General features: G+C 41.0%; 1 protein-coding gene across 4 annotated transcripts; it reads left to right on the plus strand.

The window, feature by feature from the left end:
• llgl1 (LLGL scribble cell polarity complex component 1) lies at nucleotides 1-27,545 on the plus strand. Of its 4 annotated transcripts, none has more exons than XM_088317409.1 (25): nucleotides 2-227; nucleotides 316-407; nucleotides 3,911-4,008; nucleotides 12,553-12,634; nucleotides 12,707-12,867; nucleotides 13,168-13,314; nucleotides 15,074-15,236; nucleotides 15,474-15,609; nucleotides 16,301-16,355; nucleotides 16,596-16,750; nucleotides 16,896-17,116; nucleotides 18,265-18,332; nucleotides 18,704-18,878; nucleotides 19,853-19,957; nucleotides 20,465-20,757; nucleotides 20,842-20,992; nucleotides 21,080-21,218; nucleotides 21,814-22,127; nucleotides 22,304-22,495; nucleotides 22,578-22,650; nucleotides 22,744-22,858; nucleotides 23,703-23,767; nucleotides 25,094-25,229; nucleotides 25,303-25,385; nucleotides 26,329-27,545. In XM_088317409.1, exons 2-24 carry the CDS (start codon nucleotides 327-329, stop codon nucleotides 25,379-25,381), a joined length of 3,204 nt encoding a protein of 1,067 aa, XP_088173535.1. In that variant the 5' UTR covers nucleotides 2-227; nucleotides 316-326; the 3' UTR covers nucleotides 25,382-25,385; nucleotides 26,329-27,545. The 4 variants fall into 4 exon arrangements, with proteins under 4 accessions (XP_088173537.1, XP_088173535.1, XP_088173536.1 ...); XM_088317410.1 differs by having other exon boundaries at nucleotides 2-185; XM_088317411.1 differs by having other exon boundaries at nucleotides 1-407; nucleotides 25,303-25,405.
• The last annotated feature ends 273 nt before the right edge of the window (nucleotides 27,546-27,818 follow it).

The following is a 27,818-nucleotide window of genomic DNA, read 5'->3' on the forward strand; positions in this document are numbered from 1 at the left end:
GCTATTGGCCGTGTGGGCGTCTCTGAGTAATTGCCCGCAGATTTCTCCGCTCCCATTGGTTACCAACAATGGGGTCCGTGTGAACCAAGAGAAGGGGGAGCGGTGGCCAAACCATCCCCGACCCGAGCGGAGCCAGAAGGACTAAACCGGAGGAGAACCGCAACCCGCTGTAGCGCCGCAGCCTCGTAAGCCTCGCGCTCACCCTGCATGGGCTAGCCGGCAAGCTAGTAAGCTAGTTTAGCTTCTTCCCGACTACGCCGCCCGGGTGATACCCGCTCCAGTGTGCCACTCACCCACCTCACTTGTGCCCTCCAGCCCGCTTCAAGATGATGAAGTTCAGATTTCGTCGGCAGGGCACTGATCCGCAGAGGGAGAAGATAAAACAGGAGCTCTTCGCCTTCAGCAAGGTAAAGTGACGGAGCGAGACGCAAACTACCGCTAATGTTCTTTAAGACTCAGTTGAATGGAGCAAGTCGGGCTTTCCGCAGTGTTCATGCCTCTCGTTTTCGACGTATTTCCTGTTTTACAAGCATTTACGAAAAGAGCAGTAACTGCTGCGGGTTGTGCTGCGGCGCAAGCAGGGGCGCTTTGTTGATAACTTGTGTGCTGGCTTCAGTTGTTTGCTCCTCGGCGTGTTAATCGGCCAAAGGCCCGCGTCCCACATTAACTCAACACTGAAACTACCAATAACTGATTAGAATGATCGTCGTTAATAGAGATTAAAATTATACTGTTTTGAAATGTTTGGCGACACATCCATTTGTGATCGTGATCAGGCCACTTGAGCCCTTCTTAAATCAGTGCTAAAAAAACAGTTCTTACTGTTGGTATGAGTTCGGATCTCTGCGCTTTGTGTGCACAAGAGTGTAATCAATAAATCTTTATTGCCATTTTATTTGTATCAGTGTAAAAACAACACAAGGGAGTTTTTCTACAATTTTAAATGGACCATAATCCATTCTGCCTTAAGTGACATATGCCCATAATATTTACTCCATAAAATTGGGTCTCAGCCAGTGTTGAGATCAGTTTAAGTTCTTTTCTTTGATTTTTTTTTTCACCCTAGTTCGAAAAAAAAAAAACGTTTAGCAAGAATTGAATAGAGCCTAATTTAACTAATCATTCACCACTGGAGTGTTTCTCAAACCACACCCCGCACTAATTTGCATGACCATTGTTGTAAAACATGGCCATTCATATTGATATCAAACTGTGCAGTCAATTGCAGCAGTAGCATTACTAAGCTAGCATTAGCACTGTAAGCAAGCAGACATTATCCGTGGACGCTACATTGGTAGCATGACTTATTTGTAATGGAGCGTTACTGTGAGACTGACTGTAGGTACTGTAAGTACTTTTGAGTCTTATTTTATTTGGGCTGTAAAATCAGTTAAAAATCAAAAAGTGGTTCAATGTACCTGTTGAGCTGAAATCTTGCTAATTCAGCAAGGCTTCTGAATCCTCTCAGGCCTTAGATCCCTTTATCCTGCCTTTGTTTGCTTGTCTTATGCCCAGTTGTTGGCAAATAAGGGATGGGTGTTAAACTGGATATTCCGCCATAATTTCAGCAAAGCCCCTAAAGGTCAAGATAACAGGTCAGTGTAAGGCCACAAGGGTGTTCTCTGATTGTTTACTGTGCGGCCAATGATTGACACTTTGTCAGTCATGCCTTCTGTCTCCTGTTGGTTGTTTTTCCTCAGACATGGTGGTTTCTTAGGTACAAGGTGGCACCTGAGAGAGATGTATTTTTTTTCACAGATGATTTAACTCATACAACTACTTTCAGGACATACTGACAATTTTAACAAATATGACGAACTGTGACTTTTTTTTTTCAAAATTGCAAACTCCCCTTTAAGACTGCTAATTGTCTGCCATTTCTATTGTGGCACGACACTAAAGAATGTCGTAGCAATCTGACTCATATTGATTATTGTACAGATCACATTTCACTTGCAGGTAATCTACTGTGCAAAATCAAACTGCCTGAGCTTTGTGGCTTTTTTTTTTGTCTCGTCTCGTCAGTTTCCACAGTGCGTCACTCGTAAAGTAGAGTACACGATACAGCTGCTCAAACAGATTGACATTCAAATACACAAATTGCTGCATACAAGGCAGACGCGCTGTCCAAATAAACCTCACTTGTATAGTTGAAAAGTGTAGTAGTCATTGAGTGTATCATTACAGTGAGGCTCGTGCAGTTTTAGCTTTCTAATTTTCTTTCTTCATAGAGTGAAACCTCCAAGGTCAAACACATTTTATTTTGGGATGATGGTCAAATTTTGTTGGATTTGAAACACATGAAGTGGAAGTAACTGTTGCCATCATAAAAATCCATCAGCAACAACAACATTTCAATTTCGTCTTCACTCCTTTGAATGACAAATAAATTGAGAGTGCACAATGGTGTCTTTGAAGATATAATTATTTTCCAGTGGAACATTCAAGCAAGTGGAAAAAGAAGTTAACCATTAATTTTGTGAATGTTACCAAAAATATACTCGACCTTTGATAATATGTGAGTGAGCCAGACAGTGGATACATTTTACTTTCCCATCTCTTCCCCTTCGCAATCGTCACTATACTATGTACTGCATTTACATGTTTGGCCCGAAGGTCATTGTCGTCATTATCATCCAATAGCACTGACTCAATCACTAACACACAATTAAGACACCGCTGCCGTCTGCTGGAAGTCTGCTTGCTTCCCATAACCTTTGGTGTGTATTTTCCTCATCATATTCTTCTCTTAACACCTACTGTTGATGCTGCATGTTGGATGTTGCAAAAAAAAAAAAAAAAACGTGACATTTAGTCTTTTGCCAGTTTATCTATTGTATGACCTTGGTGGCGTTTGTCTTTTGAGGTTCCGCTTTATTCACCAAGATATGTAAGGTGCAGTGTTTGTAAGTATTTCTAAAGATAGTTCTTTTTAGGCAGCAATTTTCCTTCCTTTTCATCCCCCGTTCTTTTAGGTGACAATTAGTGATGTCTCTGCGTAGTTAAAAGTTCCCGTTACTCACCTTCGCAGTTAATTTTTAGATTGCCTTGCAACTGATTTAGTTTCAACATTTTGCAGTTCCGAAGTCCAAGGTAGCTCATCAAATAATATGTAATCTGTATTTCCAATTTACGCATTGTCCAAACCAAATATTTGACCGAGCACTCGGCATCATTTGCAATTCCGACGTCACTATGGTGTTCCTGCTTAAGTGGTCTTTTAAAATTGTTTGCCATGTTCCTGCTCCATGAAGTGTTGGTTTCACTGTGAAAGCAAACAGGCTCACACATACTTTTTAAGGTCGGACGCCAGCTGCCACAACTGACACAGAGGTGGTCTTTCAACAGGAGTTTGTGCATCTCAGACCCTTAAACACTTCAGGGTTCATATTTTATTTCCCTACTTAAATCAAATAACTTCTCTCCCAATGCTTGCCCAGTAAGAAAGCCTCACGCTTAAATTCAATGTAGACCTTTTCCTACAAGATGTCGTTTCTTCTTTGTGCAACTAAATCATTTCCCAGCTGCCACGAGGAGCCACGAGGACTGACTTGTTGAATTGGATCGAATTAAACAAAGTCTGCCCGTGAAGCAATGCTGCCATTTTTTGAGAATTCTCCACAAACCTTATTAAGGGTGTCCTCCCTTTTAGTCGCGTCAGTCTGACCTGTATAAACACACGCAGACATGGGCGGGTGTGTCTTCCGCGTCTTGCCTCAAATGAAGCGCATTTAGGCCTCTCATTAACTGTCGAATGAGGCTTTGTGTGTGGCTTTGTCGCCATGTCGGAAACAGTTGTTCGCTGGTCATCCCCCTCTGTTGTCAAATGTGTTGTTTGCTCACCATTTGTGGAAAGATGATCATAAATCTGTGCATTCATTCTCCTTCTGTCTGTGTGTCACGTTCGCAGACGGTGGAGCATGGATTCCCACATCAGCCCAGCGCATTGGCCTATGACCCCGAGCTGCAACTCATGGCTATCGGCACAAAGGCAGGAGCCGTCAAAGTGTATCCTTCCTTGAGGATGTGTTGGCGCATCCAAGCGGTACTTGTGGGAGGTAGGAATCGGCAGCAAGTACAATCCAATGAAAAGCTGTCAAGTGCATCTGTTTCAAGTGCAATTCGTTTTCGGTCTTGTCTTATATGTTTTGAAGTGTTGCGGTGCCGTGTTGAATTGTTTCATGCAGCTCTAATGTTTCTGCATGCTCTGGGAGCTGTATCTAAGGAAGATGGCGCTGCAAATGAACAATGCACATTTGTTGCTTTTTCTCAAGCGTGAGAGTGTTTTATTTAGGTTAAATGCAAATTTGTTCCTTGTACAGACATTTTAGGGGAAAAAAAAGTTTAGTACGGCGGTGTGGTGTGGTTATTTTAAAATGTGGATATGGTTCCAGCCCTTTGGTCCTCATGTAAAGATGCATTTTGAGCTGATAGCATTTCCATTGCACTAACTTCACAAATTTAAGTTGGCTAAGCCCAAGCTTTTAAAGGACTTTTTGAAATTCCCCATTTTCACTCCACTGTAGGAATAAGTGCTTGCGAACTCTGGTTGTGGTTTTCTCCGCAGATCCACCTTTGTTTACTTGCAATGCATGTACATGTAGCTACACTTGGCAAGCACTGGCGCTCACTTATGTTCTTACTCTCTCTTGCTTACACTCTCTGAGTCTGACTTTCTTCTGTCTATGGTGTGGCAAAATGGGTAAGATATACAGCTACCTGTATTTATAAGTAAGTGTTAAAGATTTGGGATTCTTTACTGGTGCATATTGAATCAATAACCAATTATCTCAAAAACAGTAAAATGTTTAACATGGATCCTAGGTCAGACTTGACTTTTTCAATTTAAAATTTTTTTCTTTGACAAATGTGTCATAAACAGCTGCAATCCTACGTTCAACCTCCCGTTTACATTTTTATTGTTTAATAAAATATGCATCTGAGGAGTTAACAGGCAAAAAAAAAATGCTCCTCAAAATTATTAAATTGCTCCTCAAATGAAGTCACTGATGAACAAAATTGCACCTCAAAGAAAACTAGTTATTTCAAGCTATGTAAACAATATATTTTCACAAATGTTCTCAACTTTTATCAAAAGTTGGTTGCAACACTGCAACAGTTGGGGAATTTGGGTCCCGGGGATAAAAAAAAAATTTGAGAACCACTGGCAAATATGGACTCAAGTGTGATCTTACTATTATAATGAATGCTGACTAAACTGGCGGCCCGAACCATTAATATTGGATTGCAAAAGAAAACAAACAAACACAACATGATCAGCTCATATGCAATTTCACTCATGGGATTTGAGAATCCCATAAATGAATTGCTGTGGTTTCGGACAAGACGATTGTAGCACCCTACCAAATTCCTTCCTTTTGACATAACAGATGTGTTGATCTTTGTGCGGTGGCGAACATTGGCACCGTTACCACGGTGGTTTTGTGGTCAATTGTCTACTATTTTCTGTATATCATGACAGTCTGTTTTCAAGATAACGGCAGGTCTGAGGTAGTATTTGAGTTGTATAGTTTCTTCACGTTGTTCTTGCATATATTTTGTGAGTGTGTGAGGTGCAGCAAATATCAAAATTCACCAACATGCCAATGTCTGTGCATAGCAACTGTACGGCTGTTTGGTCAATATGCACTCATTTATCATTGTGTGGGAAGCTGTCTCTGTTTGTGCGTGTATTAGACAGGAGAATCAGCTCTTTGAAATGCAGCTTTCAGAGTCCTAGAGAGGAGGGGGTATGAGCAAGATAGGCTGGTGGTACCAGGCAATTTGAGAGAGCGAGAGAGAATGCAAGAGAGTGATGGAATAAGAAATGGCGGAATGAAACGATGCAGATAGATAGCGACAATACTGTATGAGAGTGTCAGATGAGAGGAAAAATAACTCCAGCACTTTCCCAAAATGTCTGATGCAGCAAAACCCAGACAAGTCTTCCTCATTCTTTAAGAGTCCCAGCTGCTGCTGGAATTTCTGGAAAGTCAGCGCAGACTGCAAAGCATGCAAAGTCGAGGAAATGTGCACCCGCGGGGAGTGTGGAAAACTTGAACTTGAGTCATTTTGATGCAATTGGCTGCACCGTCACACGCGCAGAGCAGGGCACTCGTTGCCATGACCCACCTGCAGATCCCCATGGTGTTTTAGAAAATACAACTTTTTCTTTTGAAGATATGAATAATTCAAACCTATTCAAGACTCTAAATACATTTCGAATAAATCACAAGTTAAATGTCAAAGTGAAGATTTAAAATCTCTTCTACTTTAATTTGCTAAATTATACTAGCGCTCGCTATTCGTGTTGGCAGTAATTACAATGACTTCCAAGTAGAATCGAATTGTTGCTCCTTGTACTTAAATGACATAAAGACCTAAATACGCATCCAATTTGATTAAAATAGAAAATGGAGTGCACTTTCATCGCACTTTGTCTATATCATACTGGGCCCAAAGCACTTTACTAACTAACGCATTCACTTACTTTAAAACTTTGTGTTGAACCAGAGCGTATGCTGGCACATTTTGGCTGAAAAGTTTTTCTTTCTAGTTTAAAATGGCTTACAGTACTTTCTCATACTGTGGCCAAAGGTATAACCAAGGATTTAAAAATTTTTGTAATATGAGTTATGGTGCCCTAAGTTGATGCCTGATTGAGATTTGTTGTTGTTGAATAACCTTCAGTGGATACAAGAATTACAAATAAGTAACTACTGATTGGCAATGATTTTGATAAATTGTACCTCTTGTTGTTGTTATAGGGGAAGTCAACCCAAAGTATTATTCACAATAAATTGTTCTATGCGCCTTTACGAAGCATAGCATTCTGATTTAAAATTGCGTGAGTGAAATATGAGTTAAAGCCACAAAATTCTCCCATTTTTAGCCATGTCATAGGGCGGCCATTTTGTCACTTATCAACAAAAAAATAACATCACAGTTGGTCAGGGCTCAGCTAACGTAATTAATATTCCACAAACGCAATGTCAATAAGAATGCCATGTTTTGATTAGTGTGCCTGCATATAACATATTCCTATAAAAAATTGTTGACTTCCCCTTTAAATCATTTAACGCAGTGTAATGGAATCTACAGTGCCTGGGATGCTCGTGACGCTCCATTTTGTCCGGATTTAAAGATTAGCTGTTTTAAATAATAGAGATAGGGATGATAATTTCCAGGCTAATATAATTAATTCAGTCTAAATATGTTAAGCTGTTCTTAAAATGTCAAAATTAAAGAGCTCTCTCTGGTTTAACTTCAATGATGGAGGTGCAAGAACCTTTCATTCTTGTCACACAAGTGTAAAAAAAGTGTGCAGGATTCTTACTCCTTCAGATGTGAGTCCTTACTATGAGTAACCTCTGGTATGTGTCCTCTCTATTTTATTTGCGCCCAATTTTGAAATACAAATAGTCATAAGACAAGAAAAAGTCAAAACACATGTACAGAGGTAATACTTTGATTCTTTCAACTTGTGTCTAGTCAAGTACGCTGAACTCCGGCACGCTATGCTAACGCTACCCTTGTGCAGTTGACAATTTTTACAGCTTTACAGCTTCCTCTGGAGCAACATTGTCCTCTAATGAACCATGCCGAAATATCTGAAGTGCATCTTTGAGGTGTAGTGTTAAAAGACATGTCAGAGGAAGCAACACATGCAGAGTCATAAATCACTACAGTCTGCCGTAGGATTTTTGCAGTGACGTGAGGTAATACCACACACTTAACCAACCATGTCAAACAAAAATATGTACTCACTCAGGTCATGGAAGCAAAACATTCAAGTACATCATGTGAGACTAAACCTTACTATGTTAAAATAAAATAAAAAATGCCATATTTATTTTTGAATGCATGCATTTACATTCCCCACTAATCTCAGACTCTTTGACATGGGCTTGACCTGGCGGCCCACGCTAGCATGCTTGTTCGACAGTTCACACTCACACTGTACAGTATTGCCAGATGTGTGGGACACTCACCTGGGAAAAGTGCAGTGTGTGTCTGTAAAGAGAGACAAAAAAAAAGCTGGCAGTGAACATATCCTGAGTAAAACTTTACAATATTTATGGTGTTGTAAACTTTCCAGTTCTCCCCTTTTGTTCCAATGCATACTCTTTACGATTTCACATCCCTCACTCTCTGAGTGTTTACAAAGGCAGAGTCATATTACGGTTGCTTCTTTAACCACAGTCTGGCGCTCAGAGAAGAGGGTGGGACAATATATGTGATTTATTTTTTTAAATATGCGTATATGTCCAGAGGGAGATGATTTGTTGGGGTGGCAGTGTTATGTCGAGGACTCCCGTCTCCTGTCGTGGAATGTGTGCCCTGGGTTAACCCTCCCTGTGTGTGTGCGTGTAGATGGTGAGTAAGAGCTTTGTTGCTCCGTCTCGTCTTAATAAAGGGAGCTTTTGAATTGGTTTCCAAGACAACCAGTGCAGTTGCCTGGGATGAAGTGCTCTGACCAGAGGACTTTAAAAATCTGCATTTCAGCACATCAGAGAAGGGTGTTTAGCTTACCCCAAAAAGAAAAAAAAAAGCATGTCTTGCTTGAGAACGAAGCGTAGCAAAGTTTGACTGTACTGTACCTTGTTCTGCATGTGCTGAAACGCACCAAAACTTTGTGACCGCTAACTTCTGGTATCGGTGACTAACATCCTGAGGATGAGCTAATATTTACACACACACGCACACCCCCACGCGCGCGCACACACACACACACACAGAGATCATCGCTTTGATGTTATGTGTGTGCGTGTCCTCAGTTTCAGTTGTACATCCTGTTCGACACACACAATTTATTGAAGGTAATTGAATAGACAAAAGTCCAAAAAGGTTGGGACACTGTCTGCTAGGTAAATCAAGGTTACCGTCATTTCGAAATGTTTTTTTAACTGGTATTTATTTGAGGCGAATACAGATACCTCTCTTGAAACTGACATTTTAATCAGCAAGATCATTGAGAGAGTGCAGATCTCGAAGGAGTGAACGACCGTGGTTCTGAGATCTTGTTTGCCAAACAGGATTTTGGAAGTGGATCAAACTCAACATACTTTTAGCGATTTAGTCGGATATAAGGAACCTGATCCCGATGAGATTTGACTGAGATAAAAGGTTCTTAACATGTTCCATGTTTAATTTTAAAATAAATCAGCTCAACTTGGATTTGACGCGCTCATTTTTTTCATACAGATTATGGAGAATCCATAACTTTTTAAAACTCTCCCTCTCATTTGTCTGCACACAAAATGATGAATCTTTTTTTCTTTTGTTTCACAACATCATGTCTAGCAGAATGGTTGTTGAGATTGATCGTCAAACAGCAAACTGGATAACATTTAAAAAAAACACAAAATTCTGGTGAGGTGTCTTTTAAAAATCCTTTTAGATTTTGTGTGTGTAAATAATGTATTTATAATGACGCTGCATTCATGGCAGAAAAAAGCACGTCGTTTTCTGGGGAATTGCAAAAGATCGAGGCGTTATTCTACAATTTAGCACAACTCTCAAGGCCCCTCTTCTTGATTTCAAAGCCGAATGTATCGGCTGCACTGTCGGAAAGTGGGACACAAGAAATCCCAGTTGAGACAAATGATGCAAATTAGATGAGGATTGTGTCTCTAGTGGGTGGGTGGAGTTGTTTGGCTTGTTTTTGGTGGAGACCGTCATTCAGCAAACATCCTTAAAGTTTTGGTCGCCGTCAGGAAGTTCGTCAATGTTTTCAGTTCAGTTCAGCTGTGAATTTAAACACGTTTGAACTCTGACCTTCTTACCACGGAGTGTTTTGTATGGATGTGTGGTCATCTTTTTTACAAAAATCCTGTGTCATCCTTCCCTCCTGACATCCATATCTTATTTGTGTGTGTGGGGGTGTGTGTGTGTGCGCATGGAGGACAATGCCTTCTGTTTGTCTGTATTCAGACCGTGAAATCGCTTTATCCTTGCTAACACTCTTTCTGCATCACTGGCCAAGTGTGTGTGTGTGCGTGCGCGTGTGTGTATATACGTGTATGTCAGAGAGAGAGTTTCAGTGATTGTGAGTTACTGTAGACGACCATTGTTAACATTTCGGGGCAAGCAAAGTGCCCTATCAATGAACACATTGTGCCTTCAACAGGTTAATCACAATGAACAAGATACAGGAGACATCGCCCATTCTTGTCTGTTTTATTTAATTTTTTATTTTTTTTAAATGTTTTTGTGTGCTCTGGGTTACTTGTTTTCCCCCTTTTTGAGGCTGGTTTCTAATTACTGCCTTGCTGATAGTTTCCAACTTGTCACATACCATTTGGCTTCATTGCATTGTGCGCCTTCGTCTTTGTTTGAAGTTTCTGACGCTCTTGGCAAAGCTTCCTGTTAGTTTGCGGCGGCTCCTTTGGTGTGTCAGTTTTGCACAAGTTGTATTGTCTTAAATGAAGCTCTATTTTACAGGGCATTTTTGAAACAATATACAGAAGTCTAATTTTGATAAGCAAATCACCCATTAAAGGGAAACAAAGTTGTTTATTTTTTTTATATCAAGAAATATATGATGAATGATTAGCTGTCTTGCTTTCAGTTGGATAAAGATAGTTCTTCTCACTAAAAGCCTCATTTACTGAAATGTCTACAATGCTATTGGCTATTTGCTCATTATTTCTACTTTGTGTGGGGGGAAAAAAACCTTTTCATAAAGAACCCGCTTGTCATGATAATAGAAGTCAGGGGAGATGCATTGTATTTGCATGATTTTGAACAATTTCTACATACCAGTCAGAGCAATTTATGCATGCATGTTACACATTGCATTTCCGGGACAAGTGAGGACTTGTAGCACAGCAATGCATAAATCATCTTTAGGGAGGGAAGCTGACTGAAACGTACACAATGCCGTTATGGTAAATACGGCTCCATCTATGACATCATCACTATTGCCAGGAAGCATCTGGGGAGTGTGATACTTTATGTGAACCACTTGTAGCCATCACACCTCAGTTGTGTGTGTGTGTGTGAGTGTGTGTGCCTCTTTATCCAGCCAGTGCCTTAAACACTTGTGCCCTGTGACATTCATTTGACACCAATGGCCTGCTTCCTTTTAGTAGTGCTGCCGACGAAGACGGTGTAAGTTTCAATCTTAGGGGTCACCGACCTTTTTGAATCCGAGAGCTGCCTCTGTTACGGATTAATGCTAAAGGCCACCCTAGCAGTTTGATACACACTTCTGAAATAACACATTTGCTCAATTTACCTTTGTTGCTTACGAAGAATTAACGATACAGTATTTGTGTGAAGACACTGACTATGTTAATAAATTCTCCTGATGATTTTCTGAGGTAGGAGGGTGAAAAATATAAGTATGAAACAATTTATGTTAATAACTGCAAGTGTGTGATCATTTTCAATTGATCACTTCTAAAACATTTTTAGAACATGTTGGTGACCCCTGATCTATCTTTTAATCACAGCAGAAACAATGCTATTACCTCGCCTTGTACTTGTGAGGCTGCTTTCTTTTGACCTACAAGTGTGTGTGTGTGTGTGTGTGTGTAAGTGTGTGTTACCTGTTCTGCTTATATTGGACTCGTCTGAGTCTCCCCATGCACCTTCAGCTATTTTGGGATGTAAGTGTATGATGCATGTAAAAATCAGGACACATTTTCAGGAAATTGGATTTATGACAATATGTTGTTTCAGTCCAGCATGATCCACTTGTCATAGCCCTTCGAATTTCTGGAATATACTTCTTTGTCATTTTTTAAATAGACTACGTAGTTGCCAAAAACTGCAAAAGAAAGTAACTAATTTGCTCATCTAGTACTTTTTTTCTTGAATAGGCGGTGTCCCACAAGGTATTGTTGGTAGCTATCTTTACCATTACTTTCACCTTGTCTCATTTTCATCACAACTCACTCGCCGCTGGTGGGGGCAAATACAACCAACCACGTAGTGTTTTGAAAAACCTCAATCATGATATTGGCTGAGGCCCTTCAACGGGAAAAATGCTGAAAAATATCTGAAAACTCACGGGAGCTGATTTCAGCAGCTTTTATCCAAAGCCCACATCGTAATGCCGTGTAATGCCACTGTCAAGATAACACGAGGCCTCATATTTTTGGTTTTCCAATTTACATGCCTACAGACAGCCCAGTAATCTACATCGCTTACAAGTGTTTATGGGAGCCTTGCAGCAGATTGCTACCAATTCACATTGGCATTTAACAATGTTGTTTATGCTGTTTTTTTTTTTTTCTCTCCAGTTGAGCATAATTCACCCGACGGAAATTGCTCGTGATTACATACACACTGGTGTTATTTTGGACTTTTGCGTCAGCTGGTGTTGGAAATTGCTATGAGCTTTCTTTGGCGCTCCAGTGACTTCTCTACTATTACATTTAACTAGTATGTTTCATTGGCTTTCCAGCTCACAATTACCCCCTCTTGACTGTCTTCATAGTGGGGCCCTCACATTCACGTCCAATGATACTAGACAGACGTATTAAATAAGGAATGTTTTTTTTTTCCCCCAAACAAAGTTATTTGTGTTCTTAACAATATGGTCAGTTATGGTGCACCTGGTGTGGAGTTCACAGGACTACACAAGGACACTACCGCAGTCATACAAATTCACTTCCTGCCAGGACAGGTAAGCAGAAACCCTGTCTTATGTGTGTCATCCTAATCCATATTGATACGACTGTACTAATATGTGTCACAGGGCCGCCTGTTGTCACTTCTGGATGATAATACCATTCACTTGTGGGAGCTGACTGCCACGGCCCCAAGGCAGGTGGGCGGAGCTAAGCGAGAGGGTGCGGTCATTTTACAGGAAGTAGGCAGCTACTGCCTTCCAGGAAGACCTGGCATTGACAGCTGCAGGTAATGATGAGCATTTTTTTTTTTTAAATTTGCTTTGCTTATTTGCCTTTTGTCACCCTTTGAGTTTTTATGGAGTGATGCAATATGTTTTAAACAAAATTGTTGCTATGTTTTGCACCAGAGCAATTTTATTTTTATGGCCATGAGGCTTCAGATACTCTTACCCAAGCAGCAGTGTTCCTAATCATTAGGATGCTGACACTTTTTATCAGTGGAAAAGAAAAAAACAAAACAGTTCAACACTTCCTATTCATCCTGAAGTACTTTGTGACCACAGCGGTATCTCCATTTTACCCTCAGTACCACGCGAGTGACTGTCCTCCTCCTGCTGAGGTCATGTGACCTCCTCTGTATTGGAACAGAGGGAGGTGGCGTCTACTTCCTGGAATTGCACAGTCTCTCACTTAAAGACAGCCAAACATTGCCCCAGGATCGTGTCACGCAGAGGTGAGACTGTTGCAAACATGACGTCATTTATAGTCATGCTTAGGAAATAAATGTGCAAGTGTGAAATGGAAGTCCAATCCATATTTGGTTTGGGAAGCATTCGGAACCCTAAGCAGAACGGGTATCTTAAAAGGTCATGCTTTGTGAATGTAGTTGATCAAATGTTGCGCGAGTGACTCAACCACAGTTGCCTCAGTCTTTATATTTTATTTGTGTTGGAATTCAGATGCAATAATGCACATCACGTCAATTAAAATTGATCTAACTTGCTGAATGAGTCTTGCTATAAAGTACAAAGGTTGTGACAAAACACATGCGCAAAAACAAGATTTTTCCGGAATGTCCGGTATCTAGTGGCCGTGGATTCCATTAGCAACCCCGTCTCCCAAAATTCACACCCAAAATAGACATTTTCGCACTTGCTTGTTAAGTTACATTTCATATCAAGCCAACTCTTCTTGGATTCAGTTTTCCTGCCTTGTCTGAACAGCACTCAGTTTGAGAAGTAAGATAAATAATGCAAGCTTGTATTACCTTAACATTGTGATACTGCCCGTGTTCAATTTGGCTACAAGTGACCCCTGGGCGTTAAACTTTTTGCTTGTTACATTGATGCAAGTATTAAGTATTTTTTTGCATGTGCAGGTAGCAATGTTTACTTTTATTGGGTCAGCTTTGTTGCTTTACTGGCAATGCTGCAGTGTTTCTGTGTTGTGTGACTGACTGGTCCAGCATACCCCTCATTAAGCAGCCTGGTAGAAGGAAGTGGGCAGGACAGAAGCCTAATGAGGACCCCTGATAAGGATGTGTGTCTGTATGAGTGAGAAGGATGGGAAGTTTTACACAGTGAGGCTTTGTACCAGCTGCCAACACGTAATGTTCCGGTTGGGGAAGTGTTTCAGCTGAATATACAACCCGTAGACGCGCACGCTCGCACAGGCTCATCCCTGAGTCCCTTTAGCAGGATGCTGGATTCCCTAAAAATACTTATAAAGACAATGGAAGTCTGTGTTAGGGAAGTTTCTGCCTCTCTGCTTCCGGAGAGGATCTTCCTTGTTGAACCCTACCAAAGCAGCTGGATGGCTGTGCGTGCGTGTGCGATAGATAAAAAGAGAGGCATGCAGGCTTTTGTTCCTTTTTGCCACTATTGGGTCCAGCAACGAGCTCAGCACTGCAATGTTTTTGTGTCTCTTTGCAAATTGTTTTGGTTTAAGTCCTCCGTCCTCCTCCGCTATCCAACCACTGTTTCCTCCCACTCTCTTCCTTATCCTATGCTGAGGGAATCCTCCAACATCTCGAGGGTGTGTCCTGTTGAACATTCCTCCGTTGGCTCAGAGGAATGTCTTGTTGGCGAGGTCCAGTAGCTTATTATCGACCTCACTCGTCTTGTTGGAGTTGCAGCCTCAGCCAGCGTTCATGCAACAGCTCTATTATGTGCATTCAATGTGTTGCCTTTTTAAGTTATGCTTTTGTTTCGGTCGGAAAAAGTATCATTTGTTCTTATACATGCCTGTCATAGTTCACAGGCTTCAGCTCACGTGTGAACCTGGTGAGGATTATGCGTTACAGAAAATGTTTAGATTATGTATAATGATTATAAAATATAATCGTTCTATTCGTTGCATCATGCGTTCTTTCGTCTTAAGATAATGTTAATTGCCAGTCCATTTGTTTTGACTTGTAAATAGTTTACTTTTTTACAACCGAAGGTTACAGATAAGAGTATTTTGCTGTTAAACAAGACACTTAATGTTTCCAGCCTGCCTGAAGACTACAGATGTGGGAAATCATTAGGGCCTGTGGAATCTCTTCAGGAGCATCCTCGGCAAGCAGGGAAGATTCTAATTGGCTACAGCCGAGGCCTGGTGGTCCTGTGGGACGCGAGCAGCCGACAAATAGAACAGCTCTTCCTTGGCAAGCAGGTACCGACGCAAACTCAGCAAGTGCTCTGTGTTGTTACTTTTTTTTTCTCAATTTACAGTAATGTTGCCAGAATTATATGAAACCATAGCACATTATCTAAGTTGCTTGGTTGGGGGTAAATATTTTAGTCTGTTCTTTGGTAAGTGCAAAGAGTTTGTAGCAATATTGGAACATAGTTCATGTGTATGTACAATAAAGGTGCTAATGGCATATACATTCATGTAAATCTTTTACAGCAGCTGGAGAGCCTGGTGTGGGAATGTTCGGGAAACTTATTTGTTAGTTCCCATAGCGATGGTGGCTACTCCGTGTGGGCTGTTGCCAACGGCGACGGCAACAATCAGCAGCCGGTGTCCTCTACCATCCCATATGGTGAGAAATGCTCACATGTGTCTGTGTTTCCCAGCTGGAATACGTTTGGGGGGTTGTGTAAAGTGCCTGGTTAGCTTAATGTGCTTCCATTTGAATGTATTTGGATGATTACAGCACAGTGACATGGTCCTGGCAGGGCTCGTGTCTCACGCCTTTATGCAACTCGTGTCTCTTGTGACTGATGAGCAAGGAAGTTTAAAAGTTATACATTTGCATTTTCTTTGTTTGGTTGTTGCACTTTTTGCCAGTCGAATTGATCAACTTTTCGTTAATTAGAAATATTGCATCACAAAGTGCTTGTATTGTATTGTATTGGATTGTGTTGGATTTCCACAATATCAGGATCAACAGACAGGAGACAATGAACGCATAAGCATGACTGATAAAACTTTCAGGAAATGCCATAGAATAAACACTAAGTGCCGGATAAAACTGCTTGACACGAAGGATCATTTCGTGTTGTTAGGCACCGCCTAAGGTGGTCAGCAGGGATCATATACAAGTGATTAAGACTAATTTGAGAAAGCAACAAAGGAAAGGAAGCACAATAAAAGAGTACATGAGCAAAATAAAAATGACTTCTTTGAACTTTGTACATTGTGTTAATGTCAAAGCACTTACAGCACTCATCCATTATTTTCTTAATAGAATTTCACACGAGAGGTTTTCTTTCATGTGGTTATATTTTCAGGTCCTTTTCCCTGCAAAGCTATTAACAAAATCCTGTGGAGGACAACAGAGACTGGGTGAGTGATTAATCAAAGTGGTTCAAATTGAATGTATAGATATTTGTAGATCTAGATATAAGCATATTCATTTGGTGTCCAAGGTTATCTCATATGCCCGGCAGACTATTAGCCGCAATTTGGAGCATTGTGAATAACAAGTAATACGTGTGAAAACAACCTGAGAGATTAGACATTGCCAAGATAAGATAATTAAGATGACAAATGAATAATCACACACCTTTGTGTTTGCCTCTGTAGGTCACCATTGTTGTTGTACAGCGGAGGGATGCCCCGAGCCAGCTATGGCGACCGGCACTGTCTGACCATTCAGCAGGACAAAGACCACGTCACCCTGGACTTCACCTCACGAGTCATTGACTTCTTTACTGTTCACAATGTTGAGCAAGAGAAAGGTCAGGGGATTATCAAACATGAAAGTGGCCATGTTTTGTATGCACCTACTTTGACAGAACATTTTGAGTGATCATTGGTGTTTGTGTGGTTACAGTTTCCTGCAGCAACTGGTATAATCGATTTAATGGCCTCTTCTCTCTCTAGAATTTGATGACCCATCTGCAGTGGTGGTCTTACTAGAAGAAGAGCTGGTTGTGATTGACCTCCAGTCTCCCGGTTGGCCTTCTATGCCCACTCCCTACCTGGCTCCCCTCCACTCATCAGCTATCACATGCTCCTGTCACATAACCAGCGTCCCTCCCAAACTGTGGGAAAGGCTGGTCAATGCTGGCAAAGCGCAGCACGGCCACGAACACACACCCAGGGTGAGAAGTCATGATTTTCTTTTCGTCCACTCGTCAAAGGGTAAATAGGCCTTCTCGGAACTGAATTTCCCATTTTGCAACACGTTAGCTCATACGAGCAATGTTCAAGGTTCTATCGCTGTGGTCTTCCACCCCTTTTTCCGCTTTGGGGTACTTGTTGCGTATTGTGCTGAGCTCATTTTGCTAGCTTGTGGATTAGATATTAGTGTGATGCAACATGCGTCAAGAGGCCGATGTCATGGAAAGAAGGCCCAGTCCAAAGTGGTTGGGCCATGGCCCGGTGGTTGGAGACTACTGTTCTATAGTACCAAGTTACTGGGAGGTCTAAAGCGCATGGGGACAAATTGCACCGATTATATTTATTATTTATTTATCTATTTTTTTTATTGAGCATCATACATGTAACTGTACTATTGTATTGTATTGGCCATGCTATATTAGTACAATGGTGCAGAGTTTGATTTATTTGGACACTATCCGAGACCAAGTCTCTAAATTGGTTTATTAGAGGATTTAGGATTTTCTATCACAGGAAATTCAAAATGCACTTAAGTATCTTAACCTGTGAACTTTTAATACCGAGCCACTCATGCATTTAGTTGTACTTGTAAAGGTAATCTTGTTGAACTTACTACATAAAGACCTGCATGTGCATGCTCACACTTAGTTCTTAACATATTTTGCTATTAGGTAGCATTTTGAAGTTATTTTTGAGTCGTGTAGTGTAATTACCTCAGGGAATGAATTTTGGGATGTTGTAATTATTATAATGCACAATGACTCGGTCTATTCGTGCAGTGATGTTCAGCCCACTATTCGTGAACAAGAGGACATTGGCAGTTAAAAGCTTTGCAAAGACTCATCAGTGGCAAATTTGCACAGACACATTCTCGCTGGCACTCTCATAAATCAAAGTCTACTTTCTGTGCAAAGCCAAATGAGAGAGACGCCCAGAGAGCAAAGCAGACTAAAGCTTTGTCCGCTCAATGGACACGCTCGTTCATATGGTCACGTCTGTGAGTCAGAGCGTCTACATTTTGATCTGTTGTCACAATACAGGCGTCATTTTAAATAGGAATTCATGCATTATGTTTTTGTGATGATTTTTTTTTCATACTGGGAATTCTAATTTGTTTTTGTTTGTGAAGAGCTGGCCCATATGTGGAGGGACAAACCTGGCTCCTCCACCCAAACATCAAGAGCTGCTTTTGACAGGGTACCTGCACACGCACACACATGCTCAGACATTTTTAAATCATGAACATCGTCATGAAGAATTCTTGTTTAGATTTCTCATTTTGGGCCTCAAGGATATTCATTCGGCAACATTTGCAAGCTGAAATTTTCCTACGTTTCCATGGTAACGATTAACGAGCACACTTTAATAACAAAGGCACATGTTTGGCAAAGGCGATATTGGCTACGAGCTAAGGAAATGAGACATCTGGGCACATTAGAATTTGGGGCGATGCCACAGTTCAAACACATAAGAGGAACATTTGAAAGAATTTAGGATAAAACACTACCATGACAAACTTGAATTTGTTTGAGCACACGGAAGTGTCTTTACACCGCATGCATTTACAGACATGAGGATGGCACCGTGCGTTTCTGGGACGCATCCGGGATCGCTCTCACGCCCCTGTACAAACTGAGCACGGCCAACGTCTTCCACACAGACTGCGACCCCTGCGACGAGCCACGAGACCCGAGTGACGACCCCGACCTGCAGCAGGAGGAGGAATGGCCTCCCTTCCGGAAGGTGAGAACGGAACAAATGAGAGTGGACGAAAGAGCGAGAATTAATGTCTTTCCTCATAATCAGGAGCAATGTGAGAATCAAAACAGTCCGGTTCACATGCGTTCAGTGGCCTCATTTCTCATCCGATTGCTTTCATGTGTTTGGTATTCAGACAGACGCGCCACATTTTTCCTGTTATTAGACTGTGGTTATAAAGGGATGACGTGCTCCAGAATATCTGTGTTGGGTGCAAATGCACTTCACCAAATGAATATGTGCTGGCCTGGTGTTGGTTAGAAATAAAGATAGAAGCACTTTTATTCATATTCAAACATCCTTGTCAATGTTTGTGTAGATTTCAGGTTTGACCGTGATAGGACTTTTCTCCTGACGTAATTACGGCCAATCTGAAATGTTTTTTTTTGTCATCATACAGGATACAACACCTGTCTAGTGTGTTTTCATATTGCTTTTGCTTCCCACGCACTCGCCTCCATGCAAACGCATGCTTATCTGCTGTATCCTGCGGTAACTGCGCTGCATGTTCAGGAATGAGGCCCTCTTATGGGATGAGAGAGTCCCCCCACCCCCTCCTCAGTAATGAAAACCAGACCCGTCACCCCACGTCTATTCTGCGACCAATTTCTAGGAGATTCTATTGGAATTCATTGTGAGTACGTGAGAGTCGGGTTAATGTTTTCTTGAATGCGTATGAGGGGAAGGAGAGCATTGCTGGGGCATTCAGCAGAAAATGTAAGTTGCTCAAGATTGCGGAGGTGGACTGCAAATCTCAAAGCAGAGTTAAGTTTCCTTTTGAAAAGGTTCCTAAAACTCATGAGGTTACAGATTACCTAACTTGTACGTACATTCCAGCACGTTCCTATTTGTGCATCTGGCCTTTGTCCTGCTTGTGACACGCACACGCAAACACACGTAATCTCAAATAATTGTATCACATTGCAACAGTTTGCCTAATAAAGTTTGTCTGTATCTAGGTGGGCTGTTTTGACCCGTATAGTGACGACCCCCGTCTGGGCATCCAGAAGATCAGCCTATGCAAGTACAGCAACAAGTTGTTGGTGGCAGGCACTGCTGGGCAGGTAAATGAGTGGACCATTAAAACAATAGAACAATGCGAATAATGTTTAATAAGTGATAGAACTTGTAACAATATTAGTGTTTTCTTGACTTTTTTTTTTTTTTTTTTTTTTTTTTTTTTAAAAAACCTTCAACAAGACTACTGATATATGATCATATTGATGTTGCATTTTTACTTTTCTCCCTTGAATTGCCCACTGTGCCTATGCATTGAGCCAAACATGTTATATCTTTCTTTGTTTTAAAAGTCAAAACAATTGGAGAGATAGTAGGTGACACATTGTGCGTTTGTAAGTGTAAGATAAAATTGACTGTATATTATGGGATGTAAGTGGTTTTAAGATTTTAATTGATTTATTTTGCTCCTGAGTGTAACAGTAGGTTTGTGCAAAATTTAACTGATACTCCTTGAGACAACTTTGAGTTATCCTTGGGTTGCAGTGAGCAGTTTGACCAGCAGACCCTTCTTGTGGTACTAAGTGAGCCTACGCGTATTCCGTCTCCCTCAGGTTATCGTTCTCGGACTGAGCGACGAGTGCTCGGACCACACGGTGGACGTCGCCGTGGTGGATCTGCTGCAGGACAGGGAGGGCTTCACGTGGAAGGGCCACGACCGACTGGAGCCGCGTCTCAAACCCGCCCCTTTCCCGCCAGGATTTCAGCCTCAAGTGCTGGTGCAGTGCATGCCTCCAGCTTCGGTTACAGCTGTGGCACTGCACGCCGAATGGAACCTCATCGCCTTTGGAACCAGTCATGGCTTTGGCCTCTTTGACTACCACAGGAGAAGTTCCGTCTTGGCCAGGTATGACGACACGACTATTGGGTATAAACTAAGTACTTTTCCGCTATATCGCTCTAACTCCTGGTCCTTTTGTACATATTTCAGATGTACTTTACACCCGAATGACTCCCTGGCTATGGAGGGTCCTCTATCAAGAGTCAAATCCTTGAAGAAGTCCTTACGACAGAGTTTCAGGCGTATCCGCAAGAGTCGAGTATCTGGGAAGAAACGTACCATCACCGCACCCACCAGCAAGGTATGTGCTTGTCTGCCTTGGCACCCTGAGATGAACGATTGCATCAATATATTTCCATGTTTCATGACTTCTATGTGATCTGTAAAGGTTCAAGAGGCCAACGCCGCCCTTGCTGAGCATGAAGAAATGGCTCCTATCCAGCGAAGGATTGAGCCTCGATCGGCGGACGACTCGTTGTCGGGAGTTGTTCGGTGTCTGTGTTTTGCCGACACTTTTCTGCGTGATGGTGTGTTAAATTCATTTATGGTATTATAAGATCATTACCACAGTTTTTTTTTGTTTTTTTTTGTGTCACATACTTGTCTTTCGTGGAAATTCCTGCTACATTGAACTCCCTTCCATATTCGCAATCTGGCATTCAGATTTTTCGTGTTATTTGCTGCACTTATTACCAAGGGACTATTTTAAAATAAGTTGAGGAGATTCCTGTAGTTCTTTGCCGCCATTTTGCCGTATCTACAGGCAATTATAAACTTTTTTTTTTTCTGGGGAGCAGTTGTACATTGATTCTAATCTCGTTGCACTCTTGAGTACAATGACAATAAAGGGATTTCTAATTCAAATTCTAATTTTCATCTTTTGTGCCTAGTTTCCACAAATGGCAACAGATATTTCAAGTGGCAGAAAAAAATCTGCAGTTTTATTTGTTTTACTGTAATTGCCCTCCCATGTGGGAAAGAAGAGTCGCCGATGCACTTAAAAGCTGTTTACTCAATGTCAGGAGAATTTTTATTTTTTTATGTAGTATCACTGTAATACATGTTCACTGTAAATGAAAACCAGTGTTGCCGTTTTTTTTAATGCCACTGATTGTGTACCAGGCACACACCATGGACCCACACTGTGGGCAGGCACCAACTCGGGCAGCGTGTACGCTTACGCTCTGGAGGTACCCGGCGTGGGCTCGGGTCGCGGTTCCGAGCGAGGGATCGCCGGTGAGAGCGGCACGTGTGTGGAGGCGGTGTTGGGCAAGGAGATTCAGCTGATGCACAGAGCTCCCGTGGTGTCCATCTGCGTGCTGGATGGACATGCTAAACCTCTACCGGAGCCTTATGAAGCCTCACAGGATCTCTCCATTGCCCCGGATATGTCCAATCCTCATTCTGTGCTCATCGCCTCAGAAGAACAACTTAAGGTAATATGTAAATACAGTACATGGAAAGTGAAGACTTGAGCAGCTTGTTTATTGTGGTATGTGTTTATCTTCACCCTCAAGTCAAAAATCTCTTAACTTTCTATAAGTAGTGCATATTATCTAATTGGCATTTGGAAGCATGGAATTCATTGTCTGCGTCTTTTCTCTGTTGCTAGGTGTTCTCTCTCCCTAAGGTGAGCGCCAAGACGAAATTCAAGCTCACGGCGCATGAGGGCTGCCGGGTGAGGAAGGTTGCCCTGGTGGTCTTCAGCTCCACAGCTCAGGAAGACTACAGCGAGCACACACTGGTGTGTCTCACCAATATGGGCGACATGCACGTCTTCAGCATACCTGGCCTCAGACCACAGGTAGCTTGAAAGGCTTATTGTTAATGTTTGGAAAAACAACAACTACCAAAATCACATTTTGCCGACTGTCCTGTTGTTTTAGGTGCGCTATGACTGCATCCGCAAAGAGGACATCAGTGGCATTGCATCATGTGTCTTTACCAGAAATGGGCAAGGTGAGAAGCAAATCACAAGTGTCATTAGAATATTACATAATAGTTGTCAGCATTCTAAACGTGTCTGTCTAATTATTGTTTTTGTGTATGTAGGGTTCTACCTGATCTCCCCCTCAGAATATGAGAGGTTCTCTTTGTCAGCAAAGGTCTTCACTGAACCACTCTGCTCAGTTGCACTGGAGCGACTCTCACAGCCCACACTGGCCAGGTAAGACACAATTAAACCAAGTCACAGATTAGGAGAGACCCTTGCCCCTCGCAGGCATAAAATAATTACTTGATAGTTTTAAAAAAAAAATATATAGATATATAGATTTTTAAATCTCTTAATGATAATGTAAAATACCAAATACCATAAATGGGCTACTTGTACGTTTTGGCTGTCAAACGTTTCATCATTGCTACTTTACTCACACACAGCAGAAACACACAAAAATAGGGCGTACAACAATTCTCAAAGGCATTTATTCTCTATGCTCTGTAGGAACAACCACTATTACTTAAGTTTACAGTCGGTGGGGACCTTCTCTGCCTATTCTATCTTGTCATGTCATTCTGTCTCTCTACTAAGTTGTGTGAATGTGAGTGTTTTGTGTATGTGAGTTCAGGCGTGCGTTTTGGCTATGTCTTGTGTGTATGTTGGGTGGGAGTGGGTTTTAGTTTTTTTGTTGTAATTGGGATGTTTTTATTGTACACCACTTTGAGCTGCATTGTATGTATGAAAAGTGCTATATGAATCAAATTTGATTGCTTTGATTTGACCTCAAGCATGTTCAACATATTACTGAAGGCTCACGTCTCTACATTGCGACTTGCCTGTAATAATGGAAGAAAATTCTAAAAGGAAAAGAAAAATGACTTCAAAATTTGCGACATTGTTAGGACACAAATGATGAACAGCTATTATGACACTATTAGATTACATTGTTGCCTAAATGTGAAAAAAAAATGAAATGATGTCCACAGTTGAGCTCCACCTCCAGGTTGTTTGTGAAACTGAAGAATTTACTGAAAACTAGTACTTTAAATTGTTTGTGTTTATGTCTCCTCAGCGATGGCACGACGGCGCTGCCACAGGCCAACGGAACACACAAAAACCAGACAGGACAGGCTGAAGGTACCGCACACACTCATATGTGCACACTCTTCTCTGCCTTGTTTTCCTTCTTTTTTTTTTTTTTCTCTCCACTACATTTTTCCCCTTTTCTCTTCACTGCTGTGGACCTGTTAAACTCTGCCCAAGTCGGAGGTCCCCTCTGGTCTCCATGGTGACCATTCTGCACGCCCCAGTTGGCTCTCTCGCTCAGTGTGAAAGTGAAGGCATGCCAAGGCCTCTGTCATCTTGTAAAATTACTTAATGTTTCTCGTATCAGAACTTTTTCTTAAAATTAAAAATGTGAGTCTCATTCACCTTTAAACACCATTTTTCTTATTATATTGCAACTTTTTTTCCCTTTTTAAAACCACAACAGAGTTATCATGAAATAATAACTCTCTTATAAAAACAAATGACTTAACTTATTCCTGATATTTCAACGTTGTCATTAAATTGCTATTTTGTTATATTATTTACACTTGTGTTTTATTTAATGATCATTTTAATGAACTAAATTTTTGATTATACTGGTGATTACTCAATGAATCATATTAAAAATAAATCTCTCTTTCTCTCTATGTAATTTGTTTATTTTACATTCCTTTATTAAAAAATCTGGACTTTTCAAATTGCCTATGCACAAACCTCACTTAAATTAATTAGTTCCAGTAACAGGCTTAGTGTAACATGTTGGAGGGAGAAGGGGAAAAATGTTGATCGTTTTACGTAAAAGCGGATGTTTGCAAATGTTTCTTTTTGATTCAACATCAGTCAAACAAAAACCACTCCAAAAAAAAGTCAATTAAAAAAATGGATGATATTTATTGTTGAGAGGCTGAATTTTCAAGGAATCCGAATATTTTAAACCATACAAATAGATTTTAGAAAATGATTGCTTGATTGTTGCTACTTTTCTTTTTGTTAAATTGACTTTTTTGGTTGTTTTTTTTTTAAACTGTTGAGATAAAGTTGTAATATTCCAAATTTATTTTTGCCAAATTAGAATTGAATTAATTAAATCACTGCACGTTTTATTTATTTCATTTTATTTTTATACATTTTCATTTGGTAATCATTTTACATTGTTTTATCTCATTACTTTCTCATAAAATTGCAACTTTATTTATTTTTAAATTATGACAGTTTTTTTTCTAATAGTCCAATACTTGTAATTCGGAGCTTATACGGCCTCAGTTTTATTAGGTTAGTATTGTGTTTTCTCCCAATTTCAGCATGGCCCTCATGCTCCATTGTAGCCTTGGGGAGCTGTTTTTGCAATATTGACAAACTCGAATCACGTCATTGACTCAAAGCTCAGTGGCAATGTTCTAACTTGTTCCCTGGCAGGACGATCACAGGAGCCCCTCAGCTCCCTGTCCTCTCCCGTCTCGGACACACCCCTGGACTCCCCTCTCAGCTGTGCTGACATCACTCTGGAATCCACGGGGGAACTCACCGTGGAAGACGTCAGAGACTTCCTCACGTAAGTGCACCTCCGGAAGCACCACTCGTCTTTATTGCAATTCTCTTTAAAAGGGACTTCCTTGGCTGTGCAGCACCGTGGACGAGGAGGAGAACAACCTAAAGAACATTCAAGAGGAGGAAGAACGCCCTGCTGGAATCCTCATCAATTGAACAGGTGGCCACATGTTGCACAAAGTATGGCTTCAGCCCACCAAGCATTTGCATAATTCAGAGTCATCTTAATATTTTTTCCCCCTAAAATTCATCCATTCATTATCTTAATCGCTTCTCCTCATTAATTAAAATATACATATTCATTTTTATTTTTAAATAGTGAGATACCAAAAGGCTGAATGCTGAGAATTGTTTAGAATTATTTGGTCAAATAAACCACTAAGATACAGGGCGAGCTAAAGGGGTCTTTAAAAGGCTTCATTTAACTCTCTGCTGCCCCCTGGTGGCTTCAAATGGAACTACGCATGTTGTCCCACGCTTTGATACTACTACTACTATTGCCACCTTATTCTTCAGGACTTTTGATGTAGAAAGAGTTACGGGCGCAACTTCCTGTGCAACACTGACATTTGTTACAGCAGCTTTAGTTTCATTGGAAAGTTTTTTTTTTTTGGGGGTTTCCTTTTGTGAACGACCATAAGCCCCCAAGGCATTTTAAAATGTCTTACCCAGCTTGGGAGCTTGTTGGCAGTTGTGCGAACAAAGGAGATGATGATTTAAGTTTTGATCATGTACCCTGGATGAGGAGGCGAAGTTTTATTTTCCAGCCGGTCCAAGTATTTTTTTTAAATATTATAAATAAACAAAACACCACCAGCTGGTACGGTGCTGGTACGGATATGCTTCTGAGCTCTTAGATTGCTTAGCACACCGTCTGAAGCCACAGAGTTCAGAAAGTGGTTAAACAAGTGACTGTACATTGTCACTGGCCACTTTTCAACGCCGTCCTCCTACACAGCTACATCATTAAGAAGCTAGGTTGTAAATGTTACCATAGTTCAGCTTGATACCAGAAGTCCCGCCCATCATTCACTCAAAGAATAAAGTGGAGTAGCTGTAAATATTTTGGACAATTTGCTAATTCTCATACTTTCATTTTGTAGGGAAAGGGGTCCGGTGGCCTTTGGATGGACTTCATTTCAGTGCTGGACCACAAACATCACATCACCCCCCCTCTCAAGTCCACTGTGAAGCCCCGCCCCTGCTCTTGGTCTGTAGTCTTGATTCCTCTGAGTTGGAAAACTTAGTGGAAGGACTAAATCCCCCTCCTCCAGCGCACAGACGCACACGCAGACACACGCGCACACGCACCCCCCCCCCCCCACACACACACACACACTTGGAACCACTTCCACCTCCCATCTTCTCTCCACTTAACATAGGATCATTAACTGTTCACTGTTAGGTTTCATTCCAGAGAGGTCGGCGTGACGTGTGTGTAGATTTCCTGTGGTGGAGGCAACAAGGTTATTCTTGCACGACTCCAACATTGACACTATGGTGCAGGCTGGAAGAAAGCTTTATATGGAAGGTTGTACAGCTGGTTTAAGATTTTTTTTTTTTTTTTTTTTTTGATGGCTCAGAAAAGTGGGAATTTGAAGGTGGCGCTGTGGTTGTGAGATTTTTGGATGCCATTTAAAAACATTGACATTGAGCAGTATGTTCATAACTGCCACTGTACACTGACATGGTTGTGACAATTACTATGGCCGAAAAACAATTTCACCTTTTTAACTTCCATTTCTCCTGCAGACGTTTTGTGGCAAGTGTGGCAAGTAAGTAAATGTGGGCTTGAATGCAAAGTGTGTTAGTTGTACGAGTGTAAAAAAAAAAATGCACCCATTTGGCCTGCATTTTGGTGCATTGTGGGTAATGTATGCTGGCAGAAGAGCTTGAATCACCAGTATTTTTTTTCCTCAAACTTTTACTGTGTAAAAACAAATCTATGTATACATACAGCGTCTTTATGTAGGATAACATTTGACACATATGAGTCACATGTTTGAGCCTAAACAAACAAAATAAAAGCTTCCAGCATCTTTTAATCACAAGACTGACAAGCCTAAAAAGGGACCTCACTACTAACTTATCTAGCTCAACAAGTAGAAATCCTGTCACTTCTACCGTTTTGTCATTTTAGTTTTGATTTGTGTTTTTGCCTGACACAAGTCCTTAACTCTTCCATGCTACAGCTGGCATAGTTTTTAATTTCACGGTTATTTTTTTTCAGTCATTCTGTTTTGTGATTGGTATTTTAATAGTATTTAGCATTAGCATTTCAGCTGATGGATTGTGAATGTTAATAAAATGTACTCTCTAAGTGATCTTGTTTTTTTTGGGGGTGCGGGGGGGGGTCTATTTGCCACAACAACAAAAAAATGTTTAGCGCTACTTCTGGGTACTGATTTAATGTGAAGGGTTAACAGATGGATACATACTTCTGAAATAACGGATGTGCTCAAATAACCTTCAAGCAATTAAATTATTTAAAAAAATATTCATTGTTAATTGTCCCAATAATTAGGAAACATCAATATTCAACACTTTGAATCTCTGCTGGTGTTTTTCAAATAAATCACTTGTATAACAATCC

This window comes from Idiotropiscis lumnitzeri, chromosome 15 (genome assembly GCF_059441095.1).
Source record: "Idiotropiscis lumnitzeri isolate Australia: NSW breed Sydney's pygmy pipehorse chromosome 15, RoL_Ilum_1.0, whole genome shotgun sequence".
Lineage (NCBI taxonomy): Eukaryota > Metazoa > Chordata > Actinopteri > Syngnathiformes > Syngnathidae > Idiotropiscis > Idiotropiscis lumnitzeri.